Source organism: Aspergillus japonicus, assembly GCF_003184785.1.
Source record: "Aspergillus japonicus CBS 114.51 unplaced genomic scaffold BO86scaffold_115, whole genome shotgun sequence".
Classification (NCBI taxonomy): Eukaryota; Fungi; Ascomycota; class Eurotiomycetes; order Eurotiales; family Aspergillaceae; genus Aspergillus; species Aspergillus japonicus.
The window spans coordinates 53,842-66,030 of record NW_020291752.1 but is presented as its reverse complement, the minus strand read 5'-3'; the positions used below and the strand labels follow the sequence as shown (position 1 = coordinate 66,030).

At 50.6% G+C, this 12,189-nt stretch overlaps 5 protein-coding genes across 5 annotated transcripts; 1 reads left to right on the top strand and 4 right to left on the bottom strand.

Moving 5' to 3' along the window:
* Window positions 1-17: 17 nt before the first annotated feature.
* BO86DRAFT_393670 (uncharacterized protein) lies at window positions 18-638 on the bottom strand. Its single transcript, XM_025673069.1, has one exon. The coding sequence runs from the start codon at window positions 320-322 to the stop codon at window positions 95-97; it is 228 nt and encodes a 75-aa protein (XP_025522051.1). The 5' UTR covers window positions 323-638; the 3' UTR covers window positions 18-94.
* Window positions 639-1,004: 366 nt separating this feature from the next.
* BO86DRAFT_326436 (putative mitotic spindle checkpoint protein (Mad2B)) lies at window positions 1,005-1,838 on the bottom strand (the record flags this gene model as incomplete). Its single annotated transcript, XM_025668568.1, has 1 exon — window positions 1,005-1,838. One exon carries the CDS (start codon window positions 1,836-1,838, stop codon window positions 1,005-1,007), a length of 834 nt encoding a protein of 277 aa, XP_025522050.1.
* Window positions 1,839-4,040: 2,202 nt separating this feature from the next.
* On the bottom strand, window positions 4,041-4,386 carry BO86DRAFT_28396 (uncharacterized protein). Its single transcript, XM_025667344.1, has one exon. The coding sequence runs from the start codon at window positions 4,315-4,317 to the stop codon at window positions 4,117-4,119; it is 201 nt and encodes a 66-aa protein (XP_025522049.1). The 5' UTR covers window positions 4,318-4,386; the 3' UTR covers window positions 4,041-4,116.
* Window positions 4,387-7,211: 2,825 nt separating this feature from the next.
* Window positions 7,212-10,816, top strand: BO86DRAFT_350043 (putative importin beta-5 subunit). The gene is made up of 3 exons (XM_025669376.1): window positions 7,212-8,211; window positions 8,283-8,812; window positions 8,871-10,816. The coding sequence occupies exons 1-3, from the start codon at window positions 7,393-7,395 to the stop codon at window positions 10,639-10,641; spliced, it is 3,120 nt and encodes a 1,039-aa protein (XP_025522048.1). The 5' UTR covers window positions 7,212-7,392; the 3' UTR covers window positions 10,642-10,816.
* Window positions 10,817-10,953: 137 nt separating this feature from the next.
* Window positions 10,954-11,456, bottom strand: BO86DRAFT_28343 (uncharacterized protein). The gene has a single exon (XM_025667342.1). The coding sequence runs from the start codon at window positions 11,335-11,337 to the stop codon at window positions 11,059-11,061; it is 279 nt and encodes a 92-aa protein (XP_025522047.1). The 5' UTR covers window positions 11,338-11,456; the 3' UTR covers window positions 10,954-11,058.
* Between the last annotated feature and the right edge of the window lie 733 nt (window positions 11,457-12,189).

The following is a 12,189-nucleotide window of genomic DNA, read 5'->3' as shown; positions in this document are numbered from 1 at the left end:
GACAAGAAAGTGCGGGGGTAAATTTTGCTCATTTCTTCATACGGTCCCATCTCATTGGCTATCATGTTGTCTCATATATGTATACGTCATGCGTTTAAGTAATAGTAGTATGAAAATATATGCTATATGCGCGTCCTTTTTTATTCAAGGTGGGATTCATGCTTTCGGAACGTGGAACTTTGGGGAAAGCACACAAAAACTCGAAGCAAACACGGAGCACGAACAGGGGAGAAAACCGGATTTTAATGAAGTGGTCGGAGACGGGGAAGTTTAAATGCGACGAGCTGGGGGAGTAAAAGGCAGGCTGGCCGGTGTGTGGCATCTCCGGTCAAACCACATGATTGATTACAAACAACGCACCCTCGGGTCATTCGGCTCAAGGCATAAAAGCATAAATCACCCAAGACAAACAAGGCAGGTAACCTTTCCATGGCTGAAATTGGCCGGTATTCTGAATTTGCTAAAATCATATAGTTGGAGAGAGAACGAGCTCGACAAATAATAAGAGAGAGATACAGAAAGGAGATGGTATGGAAGATGGTGAGTCCCTTGAAGAGAGCATGTGAACAAGTAGAGAGATATGAAAGTAGGGAGGAAAAAGAAAAAGAAAAAAAAAAAAAAAAGGAAGAGTAATGAAAGAAGTGGTAAAGAAATGACAATCGAAGTGATAAGAAAAGGAACGTGACAAAATGATGATCAGGAAACATTGAAAACGAAGAGCGAGCACAGAAAGACAAGAAAAGATATCAACCAAATCTATGATGATGCCATGCGAGTCCCAAAAATCGTCCGCTCCCCATTTTATATATTTGCGCCGCTCAATCGACGACAATTCCTAAATCTCCTCATCCATCATGTATGTTCGATCATTGGCCACGCTAAATAGAATGAGATATATGAAAAAGAAAAGAGAAAGGTAATGAGTTAAAGAGCAGAAACATGTCTGGTCGGAAAGTCCAATGGACTAGACAAAGAGGATACGGCGATCGCGACTAAAACGAAGTTCATGGCGGATGCTCCGAATCCACAGGTTCGTTGAACTTTTGCCGCGCCTCCTCCACCCATAGTTCCAGTCGAAGTTCACCAGCTTCTACCCGGCGTACCGGGACTGTCTTAGCGCGTCCGTTTGACACTTTCGGGGGTGGCGGCTGCGGTTCGCCATTTCTCAACTTCGAGACCGAATACGGCGCGGTACACGATCTGAGGTGGACTTTGCCGGGTTCTGCGACAATCCATGTCTGTTCTTCGGTCGTAGATCCGGCAGGGGGGAGAGCGTCCTCGCGCACTTCAATACAGACGGTAAAACTGAACTCGTCATCTCGAGGCAATGGCGTCAGCCGTGCGCATGCAGATGCCAGGCGGGCGAGGCAGGCGCGGAACTGTGCTTCCAGGTCGACTGTGGGAGGAGCGGGAGCTCGGTCGGGCAAAGGAATGCCTGCCTTGGAAGGATCCTCCTTTCGATCCTCGAAGGTGGTGTGAATCTCCCCAGCGGGCACGCGGGGGAAGCCCGATAGATCGAACGCATATCTTTCGAGGGGCTGGTTGGTGCGGAGAGAAGAAATGATGATGCTGACGGCGGTGATTGTGCCCTTCAAGATTTCGGTTCCGACCGCGATCGACGCATCGTTGATGTAGTCACACACCTTTGGGTGACGGGATTGCCGGACAGGATAATTGTACGCCCGGACAGGGAGGAACGTTGCTCGCGGGTAGACTGACCGGAGGAACAGGATCTGGTGTATCGAGACGGTGAGGAAGTTGGTGAAAGATGCCGCCAACGCAGACTGGTTGTTGGGCAGCGACTTTGGGGTGGTGACAGGGGTTGAGAATGTTGTCATGGTGGTTGTAACGGAAGGGATTGTGGTACTCTCACTGGCGATAGGCATTGCCGTCGAAGGCTCTGGTATCGTCGTTTCCACGGGAAAAATGGTATTGACGGGATCTCGGAGATTCTGAGTGCTGTTCCACCCTGAGGCTAATCATCGCTCTGCCTTTATCGAGTCACGCGAGTCAATAAACTGTTTTCTCTTCCAATTATACAAGCTGAGTTGCGTTTTTCGGGGGGGTTAAGCCATCCTAAAGATTGTATGTGATGTGACAAGGGAATTGAGGGGGTGGGAGGAAGTGGTGGGGATGGGGATGTTGAGAAGAGCGAGGAGGGAGGGGAAGGAGGGGTGAAGAGGGGAGTAACCACGAACTTCGTTAGTAGAGAAGTAAGTGGTTTGGATACAGAGGAGGGAAAGTTGCGAAAGATAAGCAACTTGAAAATCAGGAGGAAAAGAGATCGGGTGGTCGGAGGGAGAGGGTACGACGAGGAAGAGAGCAGTGAAGGTGAAGTTGCATTAAGGTAGCTTAGTGGTAGCGATGGTAGTAGTGTAGTAGTGGTGGTGAAGGTGATGGTGGTGAAGGTGGTGATGGTAGGTCAAGGAAGAGGCATGATGGGGGAAAGGGAAACGACAGAAGAGGGGTGATTGTTGTGATAATGATCGGGGGTGGTGATGGTGGTGAGACAAGGGGAGGGAGAGTCAGAGGAAAGAGGATTAGACATACGTTGGGTGGACTGGACAACGAGACAAACAAATCTCAGAGCATGGAGGACTTCGTTCGTTGCGATCGTGACAAACGGTGAGGAGAGGAGGAGAGGGGGGGGGGAGGGGGGCAAGAGAGAACCGTAATCGGAGTATTAAAAAAAGAGAGAGGGGAGAGAGAGAGAGATAGATAATGCGGTGATGATGTTGATGATGATGATGGAATTTCTCTTTTTCCCCTGCCCTGGTTGGATGTCCTTTCCCAATTAATTTTCCTTTTTTTTTCCCTTTTTTTTTTTTTAAGAAAAGGTCCCTCTTTTCCTTACAAACTGCCTCCCTGAACAACAAACAACAACCACAACGGCAACCACCACCTTTTCCACTGAACCCTCTGCGAAAAGGAACCAAGCAGAAGGGAAAGAAAAAGGGAACAGAAGAAGAAGAGAGCACAGCCGAATTGGTTCAGCTTCGACTTCTCTTTCTTCTTTTCTTCTTTCCTTCTCTTAAATGTCTTGCGCCAACAGAGACAAGAAGCGGAGGGAAACTGACAGATGGATATGGGACCGACCCTTTGATTGAAGAGGGGCGGGCGTGAAAGGGAGAGGTGGGCTACTGCTGGCTGCTTAAGTTGCTCTGAACTGTATCGGATTGGGATAAGCCAAGGTTTCCCAGGGGAGCCCGCTTAAAGATCCCGGAGCTAGTGAGGGTAAATCGATGAAGGTGCTATAGTGAATGTGAAGAGTAAAGACACCCCGGGTTAATACAAGAAGCCAGAAGGAAAACACCAAACTAAATCACAAGAGAGAGAGGGAATGAGGCAGAAGAAGAGGAGGAGGAGGAGGAGGGAGAGAGGGAGAGAGAGGGAGAGGAAAAGAGAAGGGAAGAGAAGGGGAAGAGCGAGAAAGAGGGAGAGGGAGGGTTTGCGGGCACCTCAACTACTCAAGTCTTTCGGAGGGGAAAGCTTGTCGGGCGACGACGAGTTGTTAGTTAAGAGCAGAAGGCGCCCAAGTCATCCATGATCCATTCTCATGGCTGTCTCTTTTTAACACTAATCACTAATTCCGTACTGAGTACTCCGTACGGAGGGAGTACTACCGACCATACAGGCTCATTCATACTCACCTCCACCTCTCCCCGTCACGTGGTTGCGTCATGGGTGTGGATGCCCTGCAGCATTCAGCTCAATGATCCATTCTTACCATTCGTTACCTTACCATCTTACGAACAGGCAGAATAGGCAGGATGTACAGTACTACCCCCCCCGAAAATGAGGATTTGTCGTTCGACATCCCTCAAATCCAATGACAGCAGAAACTACAGGACATCCTTCATCCTCTACTGTACACGGGGTTGAGGCTGGGCTAAGACGGAATGGAACCGACTGTAGCAATCTTAGGAACAAACGGTGTAAACTGTAAAGAGAGCAGCAGCATACGTAGAGGCGAAAAGGATTCGGTCATTGTGCATTATAACTTCCCTCATTGACCATTCACAGCACGGAGGCAAACTGCAGGCAAGTAGACACTCTCTAGGTACATGTTTGAATAAATTCAGTGCAGGTGAAGAAAGAACTTCCTTTTCCCTTTCCTTAACTCGGTCCAAAAATCAGATACAAAAAAAAAGAGAGAGAAGAAAAGAAAAGAAAAGGATATAACAACTGGTATTGACAACGAAGGTGGAAGGGAAAGCGCCCAATGTTCATCATCAACATTCCCCACTCGTTCTGTACCGAGTAACAATGCGCATTCGCTGGTTTAGTACCGCCTCTTCCGTTTGCCAGGCCGATCATCTGCTACCAACACTTGACTCGCACAACAAACGGATGTGACAAGGAAAGGCGTGGGAGCAGAAATGCCAGCCGTGGTTGACCGACGGCGGTGGGTATCCTGGCTATAAGGAACCAAAGTCTAATTGCATAGTGGCTGAGATTCCTCCCACTGCGAAAATGGGTCTTCCACTACATGTGCTCTACACAGTATAGTACGTACCCGGAAATTCATTCTGTGGTCAGTTTTCAAGATGTGTGTAGTGCAGCCTTATTAGCCCTTTCCCCCGGCTCTGTAGTCTGTAGATATCAGTCTGATATCACATCCTGAGTCTTAGTGACGATCATGCCCAGTGTTCTTCGTAGGAATTATTCATCCATCCGTCCTCCACATTGCTCAGCGAATCCCTTGACTTGCGGGTAACTTACTGACTCTATGTATGCATTGTGCTGGATACTGTCTCATCAGTTTCACTGCAGGACTTCATTGCCTTCTTACTACATACAGCACATACTATAGTAAGGTATACATGTTTCCCATCCTTCCCCAGCTGCCTTTTGTGCTTACCCGAGGTTATTGGCTTGGTTAGTTGTGAAACCCAGTCAGCCTTGAAGTGCAGTACAGTACGCCCGCATACCAGACATTTGCCCTCCAGGCAATGAATCATTCTACTACTTTCCTGTTTAGGGGGATTTGCCGCCCCTCAGGTGCTCATCTTAAATAATCAATAATAACTTGCCGGTTTCTCCCCTGCCTTCAACAAAAACCCCACCATGATCAACTTCAGTTAACTAAAGTACCAAGTTACTCATACAATTAATCAGCCTCCTCTCCCTCCCCTCCCCGGGCCCATCAAAAATCTACAACTTACCCGAAATTCTTTACATAACCATACCCAACGCCACTGGAGCCGCCCCCTCCCCCCCGGGAGCCTTTCTGTACCTTGTCTTAGACTATGGTCGCCGGTACACATATTCGTTGCCGGGTACCTTACCTAGGTACAGTATCTGGAGTACCTGGGTTCGTTCCAAAGTACCCGACAGATCAGACCACCTCCCAGGGGTATGAACTCGGATCTCAATCAGAGCCTACCAAGAAGAAAGCGCCCTACGGCAGGTAGTCCAAAGTTTCCCCATCCTCACCCTCCATAAACCTTACGCTGCATGACCGTCAACCAAGACGTTACTATATCAACCATTAAAGTTCTCACGTCACAGATATCCTTTACGGAGTACATAAGTACATCATCCGTTGGGCGGACACTTACCCGCGGATTAGATTGCTCCATTACTCGAAGTGATCATCGTCAACTCTTGCTTTTCTCGAACACCCGAACCAGATCTTCTCCACCGGACGCCACACGCCCAGAGGAGAGATCCATAACTCGGGTAGACTAAACAACCTCCCTCTTTTCCCTCGCACATTGCTGCCAAGTGCTAACAAACTCGCTTGCCCGTCAGCTTTTTCTCTCGGTACTGTTTTTTTTCGCCCTCACCTGATCAATACCTCAAATAAGGACCCATGCTATCCATTGGCTCACTGCGGGCCACTACATCTAACGCTCAAAAACATTTGTAGAGTCGGGTAGCCCGTACCAACATCTCATCCCGCTGATACCAGCCGATTTTTTTCGAATCCCCACTACGTTGCCCCAACTATCACGGGCATTCTTTCTTGGAGTACAATGCACTTTGATTCGCGTAATAAGCGTTTCAAGGTCTTGGTCTGCCGGGGGGTGATATTCGCAGTTGCCGCTGATCATTGCGAAGGCAAAGAAAGGGACCGGTGTCGTCAGGGAGCTGGGGCGCGCAGATCTTGATATAGATATCAACGATCGTTGCGGAAGGGCCACATGCTGGAAAAGCCTGTTTGTTTGCCCTGGCGGGACAAGGTCGAAGTACATGCTCATGGGTCAGTTGAACATGGAATGCATACGATCAGAGGCACACGTGATGGTATTGTCAACCCAAATCCGGGGTAAGACGATAGTCGAGGGATCTTCCCTGGCACTGAAGTCCCTCGTAGGACGAAGGCCTAATCGGAGATTGGATTTGTCTCACGAGCGCGATCGAGGTCCTAGTCGTGAGATGTACTAGGTACTAAATATCTGTAGAGGTGTGGCTCCATGCGTAACGGGTTTGGTGGTGTGGTTCCTGATAAGATCTTGCCAGGGATAAGCGCATCGATCGATATCCTTGTCGTCCAGATGTCAGGGCTGGCTTCTGACACAGTTGGTGCAGGCGATCCGCTTCGCGCCCCAGCAACATGGATAATGGGTTTGTGCTCTGAATTGTGAAGTGCACCCTCCTTATCTTCGGCGATGGGCGTCTCCACTGATTGGTGTACCTGATGCCCCTGGGTTGGCCTCGCTAGTGGGTTAGTTCTGTTTTCTCGCAAACTCGCAGAGTATGATGTAGCTTCTTTGGATTTCGCGGAAAAGAATACTCCCATTAGCAGATCAATTGACAGGTGATAAGCATTCCCATTTCCGAAATCCAAGTCTGTGCCCTCGGCAGTGTACTCAGACTCGTGCCTGACAGGTTCGTCGCGATTGATGCGTTACCTATACATATAGAACGGGGGGCATATTTTTGACAGCATTGATAAGCCCACAGGCTGTGTCGTGGAGATGAGATAGATGGGGAATAATGAGTAGCACGCTGGAGGTCATATCCTAGAGGAAGAGTCGAGGAAGAGGACCGATCCGATCGAAGGATTGAAGTCAGACATATCACCAGTTGTTGTCTCGGTTGTAGCCCCTCTTTCTTTCCCCCCCACCCACCGGCGCAAGCGATACGTTAAGTTGGGGAGATCCTCGCGTCTCACCGCCTTTCCTTCTGCCGCCCGCTCTTCCGCCCCTCTTCACGGTTGTCGCGACAATTCGCAGTGCTGATTTGATCTACGTACTGCCAATGCCATTTACCACCTGAACCGTTTATCGGGTATCAGAGATTGAGGGGACAATCAACACAGGAAAATTCCCAGATCCCCCCTCCCCGGACCTAAACAATTCTATTATTCTCGTACATAACTATCTATCTCTTCCCAACACCCATTCATTCCTTATACAAATTCCCGTCTACGCCTTCTCGCCCACCATGGAGCAAGAGCTCCTGTCGCTGCTTGCAGACACCCAGTCGTCGGTGGCTGATACCAGAAAGGCCGCCGAACTACAGCTTCTACGTCTCTATTCTAACGAGACCTTCCCCCTCGCTCTTGCCGCGATCGCCTCTCACGATTCCGTTCCGACCAACCTCCGCCAGTCTGCCCTTTCCGTTCTCCGGACCTTCATTGCCGCGGCTTGGTCTCCGGTTCTTGATGAATACAAGGGCCAGGTGCTTGTCAGCGACGATAACAAGGTGCAGATCCGGCGCGCGCTCTTGGAGTTAGCCACGGTCAAGGAGACACCGGAGCGCAAGGTGAAGTCGTCCGCGAGCTTCGCTGTCAGCAAGATCGCCAGCGCCGATTTCCCCGAGCAGTGGGCGGAGCTTTTGCCTACTCTACTTCAGATCATCAACGATGCCAACAGCACAGCCGGGGCCCTGCACGGCGCACTGAAAGTCCTTCTGGACCTGGTCGATACCGGCTTCAGCGAGGAGCAGTTCTTCAACGTTGCCCGAGACCTTGTTACCTCGCTCTTCAATGTGGCCACCAACGAATCGAGAAAGCCCATCTTGAGAGCATTGGCCGTGGCGGTTTTCCGTGCTTGCTTTGATACCCTGGAGATGGTGCTTGAGCAGCACAAGACGGCGGTCAAGCAGTTCATGGACGAGGTGCTCAATGGCTGGTCTCCGTTCTTCATCGCCACACTCAAGGCACCTCTACCCCAGGCTCCCAGCGAGTTCGAGGAATCCAAGGACAGCGAGATCCCGTCTCAGTGGAGGGGCGTTATTGGTTTGAAGCTGCAGGTCGTCAAGGTACGTCACCGGAGTGACCTGCAAACTCACTCTTTTTGTTCTTGCTGTGCTAATGTTGCCCTGTTCGTTAGACCCTGATGAAGATCCGCATGGTATTTCCCGGTTTGATGACGCCCCAGAGCCCAGTATACTTCTCGACGATCTGGACCGAATTGTCCAACATCCAATCGACGTATCACGGATTCTACATCGAGGAAGAGAGACAAGGTCGCTTGGAAGATGTGGACGGGCTGCCTTACACACTGGACTTCCTGGTCCTGGAAGAGCTGGATCTCATTCAGACGCTGCTGAAGGCACCGCCAGTCAAGGCAGAGCTTCAGCAGCAGCTACAGCATGCCGGACAGGCAGCCGCCACATCAAGCTGGTTGCCAGAGATCCTGAAACTAGCAGGCTCATATGCTCAAATCACTTCGGAAGAAGAAGGTTTGTGGGACATCGATGTAAACCTCTTTCTCTCAGAAGAGACCTCTGTCACTGCCAACTACACGCCCCGCACTTGCAGTGGAGATCTAGTCATCAAGCTGGGCGAATGGCTCAAGAATACTGCTGTTGAGGGTCTGCATGCGCATCTGAATACTGTGTTCTCTGATCCGTCCTCCACGTAAGCAGCCTTCCCTAAACCATCCTCGTCAGGGACTAACGCCATGCTCAACTCTCAGGTGGAAGGCTCGCGAGTCTGCCCTCTACATTCTGAGCCAGATTCTCCGGGACTTTAACGAAGTTTCTCAGCAGGTTCCCGCCGGGCTTGCTAATGGATTCAGCAACTTCATCCAGTTTGCTATTCAGCAGGAAGAGGAGTTCTTGCGGGCCCGCGGCTATCTCGCCGCTGGGGTTCTCTGCCAGGTAGCAGATGAGTCTTTCCAGCAAACCGCGGTTTCGTACCTCGAGGCTTCCCTCAAGGCGGTGACTGAGGATCCCTCAGAGGTCGTCAGAGTATCCTGCATCCGGGCACTACAGGATCTCATGCCATCGCTTCCCTCAAGCGCCACCGTTCCACTTCAGGCAGCTGCCATCTCCGCGCTGTCAGACTTCATTTCCTCTCACGACATCTCGGAACATTCTGACAGTGACGATCTCAAAGTCACCCTCGCGGAGACCCTGCGTGATACCATCATGGTCAACCCAAGCGTGGTCTTGTCTTCGAATGCCATCGATGTGCTATTCAACATCGCCAGCAATGGACCCACAAACTTCCAGTTGACGATGATTGTCACGGAGGCATTTGAGGACATTGTGGAAAATATTTCAGAACAAGGTCCCGAGTTCTTTGTTCGCCTTTGCGAGAAGGTTCTCCCATCCTTGACTGGAGCGATCGATGTTGGCAACCTGACTCAGGAAAACGCTCTGACGAATTTCGCCGCGGACCTCATTCGAGCTCTCGCGGAGAGAGCTTCTGAGCCCCTTCCTAGCGGTTTTGTCGAGGCCGTCATGCCCAAGTTGAACCGCCTGTTACTGGATTCAACTGATGCGGAATTGATTCGTCCTGCCACAGAAGCCGTGCGTCACATGCTTTCACACGATTTCAACCAGTTCGTCTCGTGGAGAGATCCCGACAATGGCAAGGAGGCGATCGAAGTTGCCCTCATCATCATCGATCGTCTGCTGGGGCCTGCTGTTGATGACAATGCGGCAACCGAGGTTGGACAGTTGGCAGCCGAATTGGTCGAGCGGGCGGGTTCCGAACGACTTGGACCTTACCTGCCACAGCTTCTCCAGGCTGTTGCCCAGCGACTTGCAACTGCGCAGCAGGCCCAGTTCATCCAGAGCCTCATCCTTGTCTTCGCCCGACTGACGCTCGTCAGCGCGCGTGAAGTTGTCGACTTCCTGTCGCAGGTGAACATTGGCGGCCAGAGCGGTCTTCCCATTGTGCTCAGCAAGTGGCTGGAGAACTCGGTCAACTTCGCCGGCTACGATGAGATCAAGCAGAACATCATCGCCCTTGCGACGCTGTACAACCTGGAAGATCCTCGCATTTCCCAGGTGCAGGTGAAGGGCGATCTGATTATCCAGGATACGGGTCGCATCCGCACCCGGTCCCAGGCTCGCAAGAACCCTGATCAGTACACGACAGTGACCGCACCCTTGAAGATCATTAAGGTTCTGGTTGAAGAACTGGCGGCGGCCTCGGGCAACAAGGAGATCGACGCGGCCACTGCGGCTGCATTGGAGGAAGAGGGCAGTGACGAAGACGACGAATGGGAGGACGTTCCGGGCAACACTCTCGACCTCAACCTTGGAGTCACCAAGCAGGAGCTGATGGCATTCGGCGAGGGCGGCAGTGAGAGTGTGTTCGGGGTGCGCAAGCGTGACGATGAAACGCAGGGCTTCCTGCTGGACTTCTTCCGCAATGCGTCCACAAAGCCCGACTTCCAGCAGCTGTTTACGTCACTGACTCCGGCCGAGCAAGAAAAGTTACACAGCCTGGGTTGAATGATGAGGCCAGCTGCCATTGTGCTTCGGTCCTCATTCATCGGTGAGTGTGCTCGAGGTCTCAGTTCGGGGCTGCTATGCAGAAGTGACGAAGGATTGAGACAGAAATGCGCTTTCTAGATATTTACAGTACATGATCAAAAAAATCTTAATAGCAATCCAGACGGATTTTGACCCCAAGAAGAAGTAATGTCTAGCACGGTCGTAGCTCGTAGGAGCATTCATTTGTTTTATTCTACAGTAAGAACAGCACCCTACCCTAACAAGAAAAACAAGCACTACACAAACTAGTCCGGAGCTAGAGTCAATTATCACCGATCGATGTCGCAGGATGATTAAACACCGGAGGGAGGGGGGGGGATCATCTCGGGGATCACCCACGACCCGAACCCAATTGATTGATGCTCGACGACTTGCTTACTGTCTCAAGGTACTGTACTTTGTTAGTGGGTGATTCGAGCTCGGGGATTTTTTCAACAGGATGTAAGCAATCACCCATGAGCCGTCATTAGAAAAAGGAAATAAGCAAAAAAAAAAAAAAGCAAAGGCAACGCCGCCGGGGGTGCAATCATTTTCCTTTTCTTGCCTTGTTGTACAATCAAGGAAATTCTCCGGTGTCAAACATCCGGGATACCTGACTGGTAGTCCAGCAGCAGGCTGGAGGCTGGGGAAACAATAGGGAAGGTCGAAGGTCATACTAGGTTAAAGAGGGCAGAACCGGGGGGAGGGGGCAGCCAAGGCAAGGCGGGGGATCCCTCTTGATTGTTTGGAATCGGGTGTCCTGGAAGAGGTGGAATCCTGAATCTGGTTGGCTAGTGGTTTTACTTACTTGGGGTCAGTCTACATCTTACTTACTGTACTGTAGTTTAGTATTTAGTTAGCTCACTAGACTAACATGTTAACTTATCAGGCTAGCTGAAGGCACAGTAGTACCAAGGCTAAGCAAGGGCAAAAGATACCGGTAGAGCCCCGGGAAGATTTACTGTCGTTTTACTCCATTCCCTAGTAGGGACGGGACCCAGGCCCAAGGTTTTTGACAGGACAGTCTGTGTGACACTGTAACACTTGTGACACGTCCTGGATGAAAAAAAAAAAAAAAAAAAAAAAAAAGGATGGACCGACGGCTTTAGCCGTGCGGGGCTTGTTCTTCTTGTTTGTCTTACCCAATTTTCTCTTTTGGGGGCTTTTTGGGGGGGGGGGGGGGGGTTGTGGTGCTAGATGTGAAACAAACCGATGTATGTTCGAGTCTGGATTGCTATTTGCGGTATAGGTACTCCCTGTGGACAGTACATAGGAAGATAGGACCACATCTACGGGTTCGAATTCGAATTCGAGGTTGGGAGTCTGCGTCTGTGGGATTGGTGGATTTGCTTGAAGATGGATCTTCGATTTATGAGGACGATGTATGCTGTGGTTATCGCTGGCATGGCTTCGCTACTCTTCCCTTTGGCGAGTATATTGTTGCTTGGTACCAAGAGGAGGGGGGATGGGTGGATCAATATGCACTGTACTATGTTGATCGAAGATGGATCGTTGCGGAGTACTGTA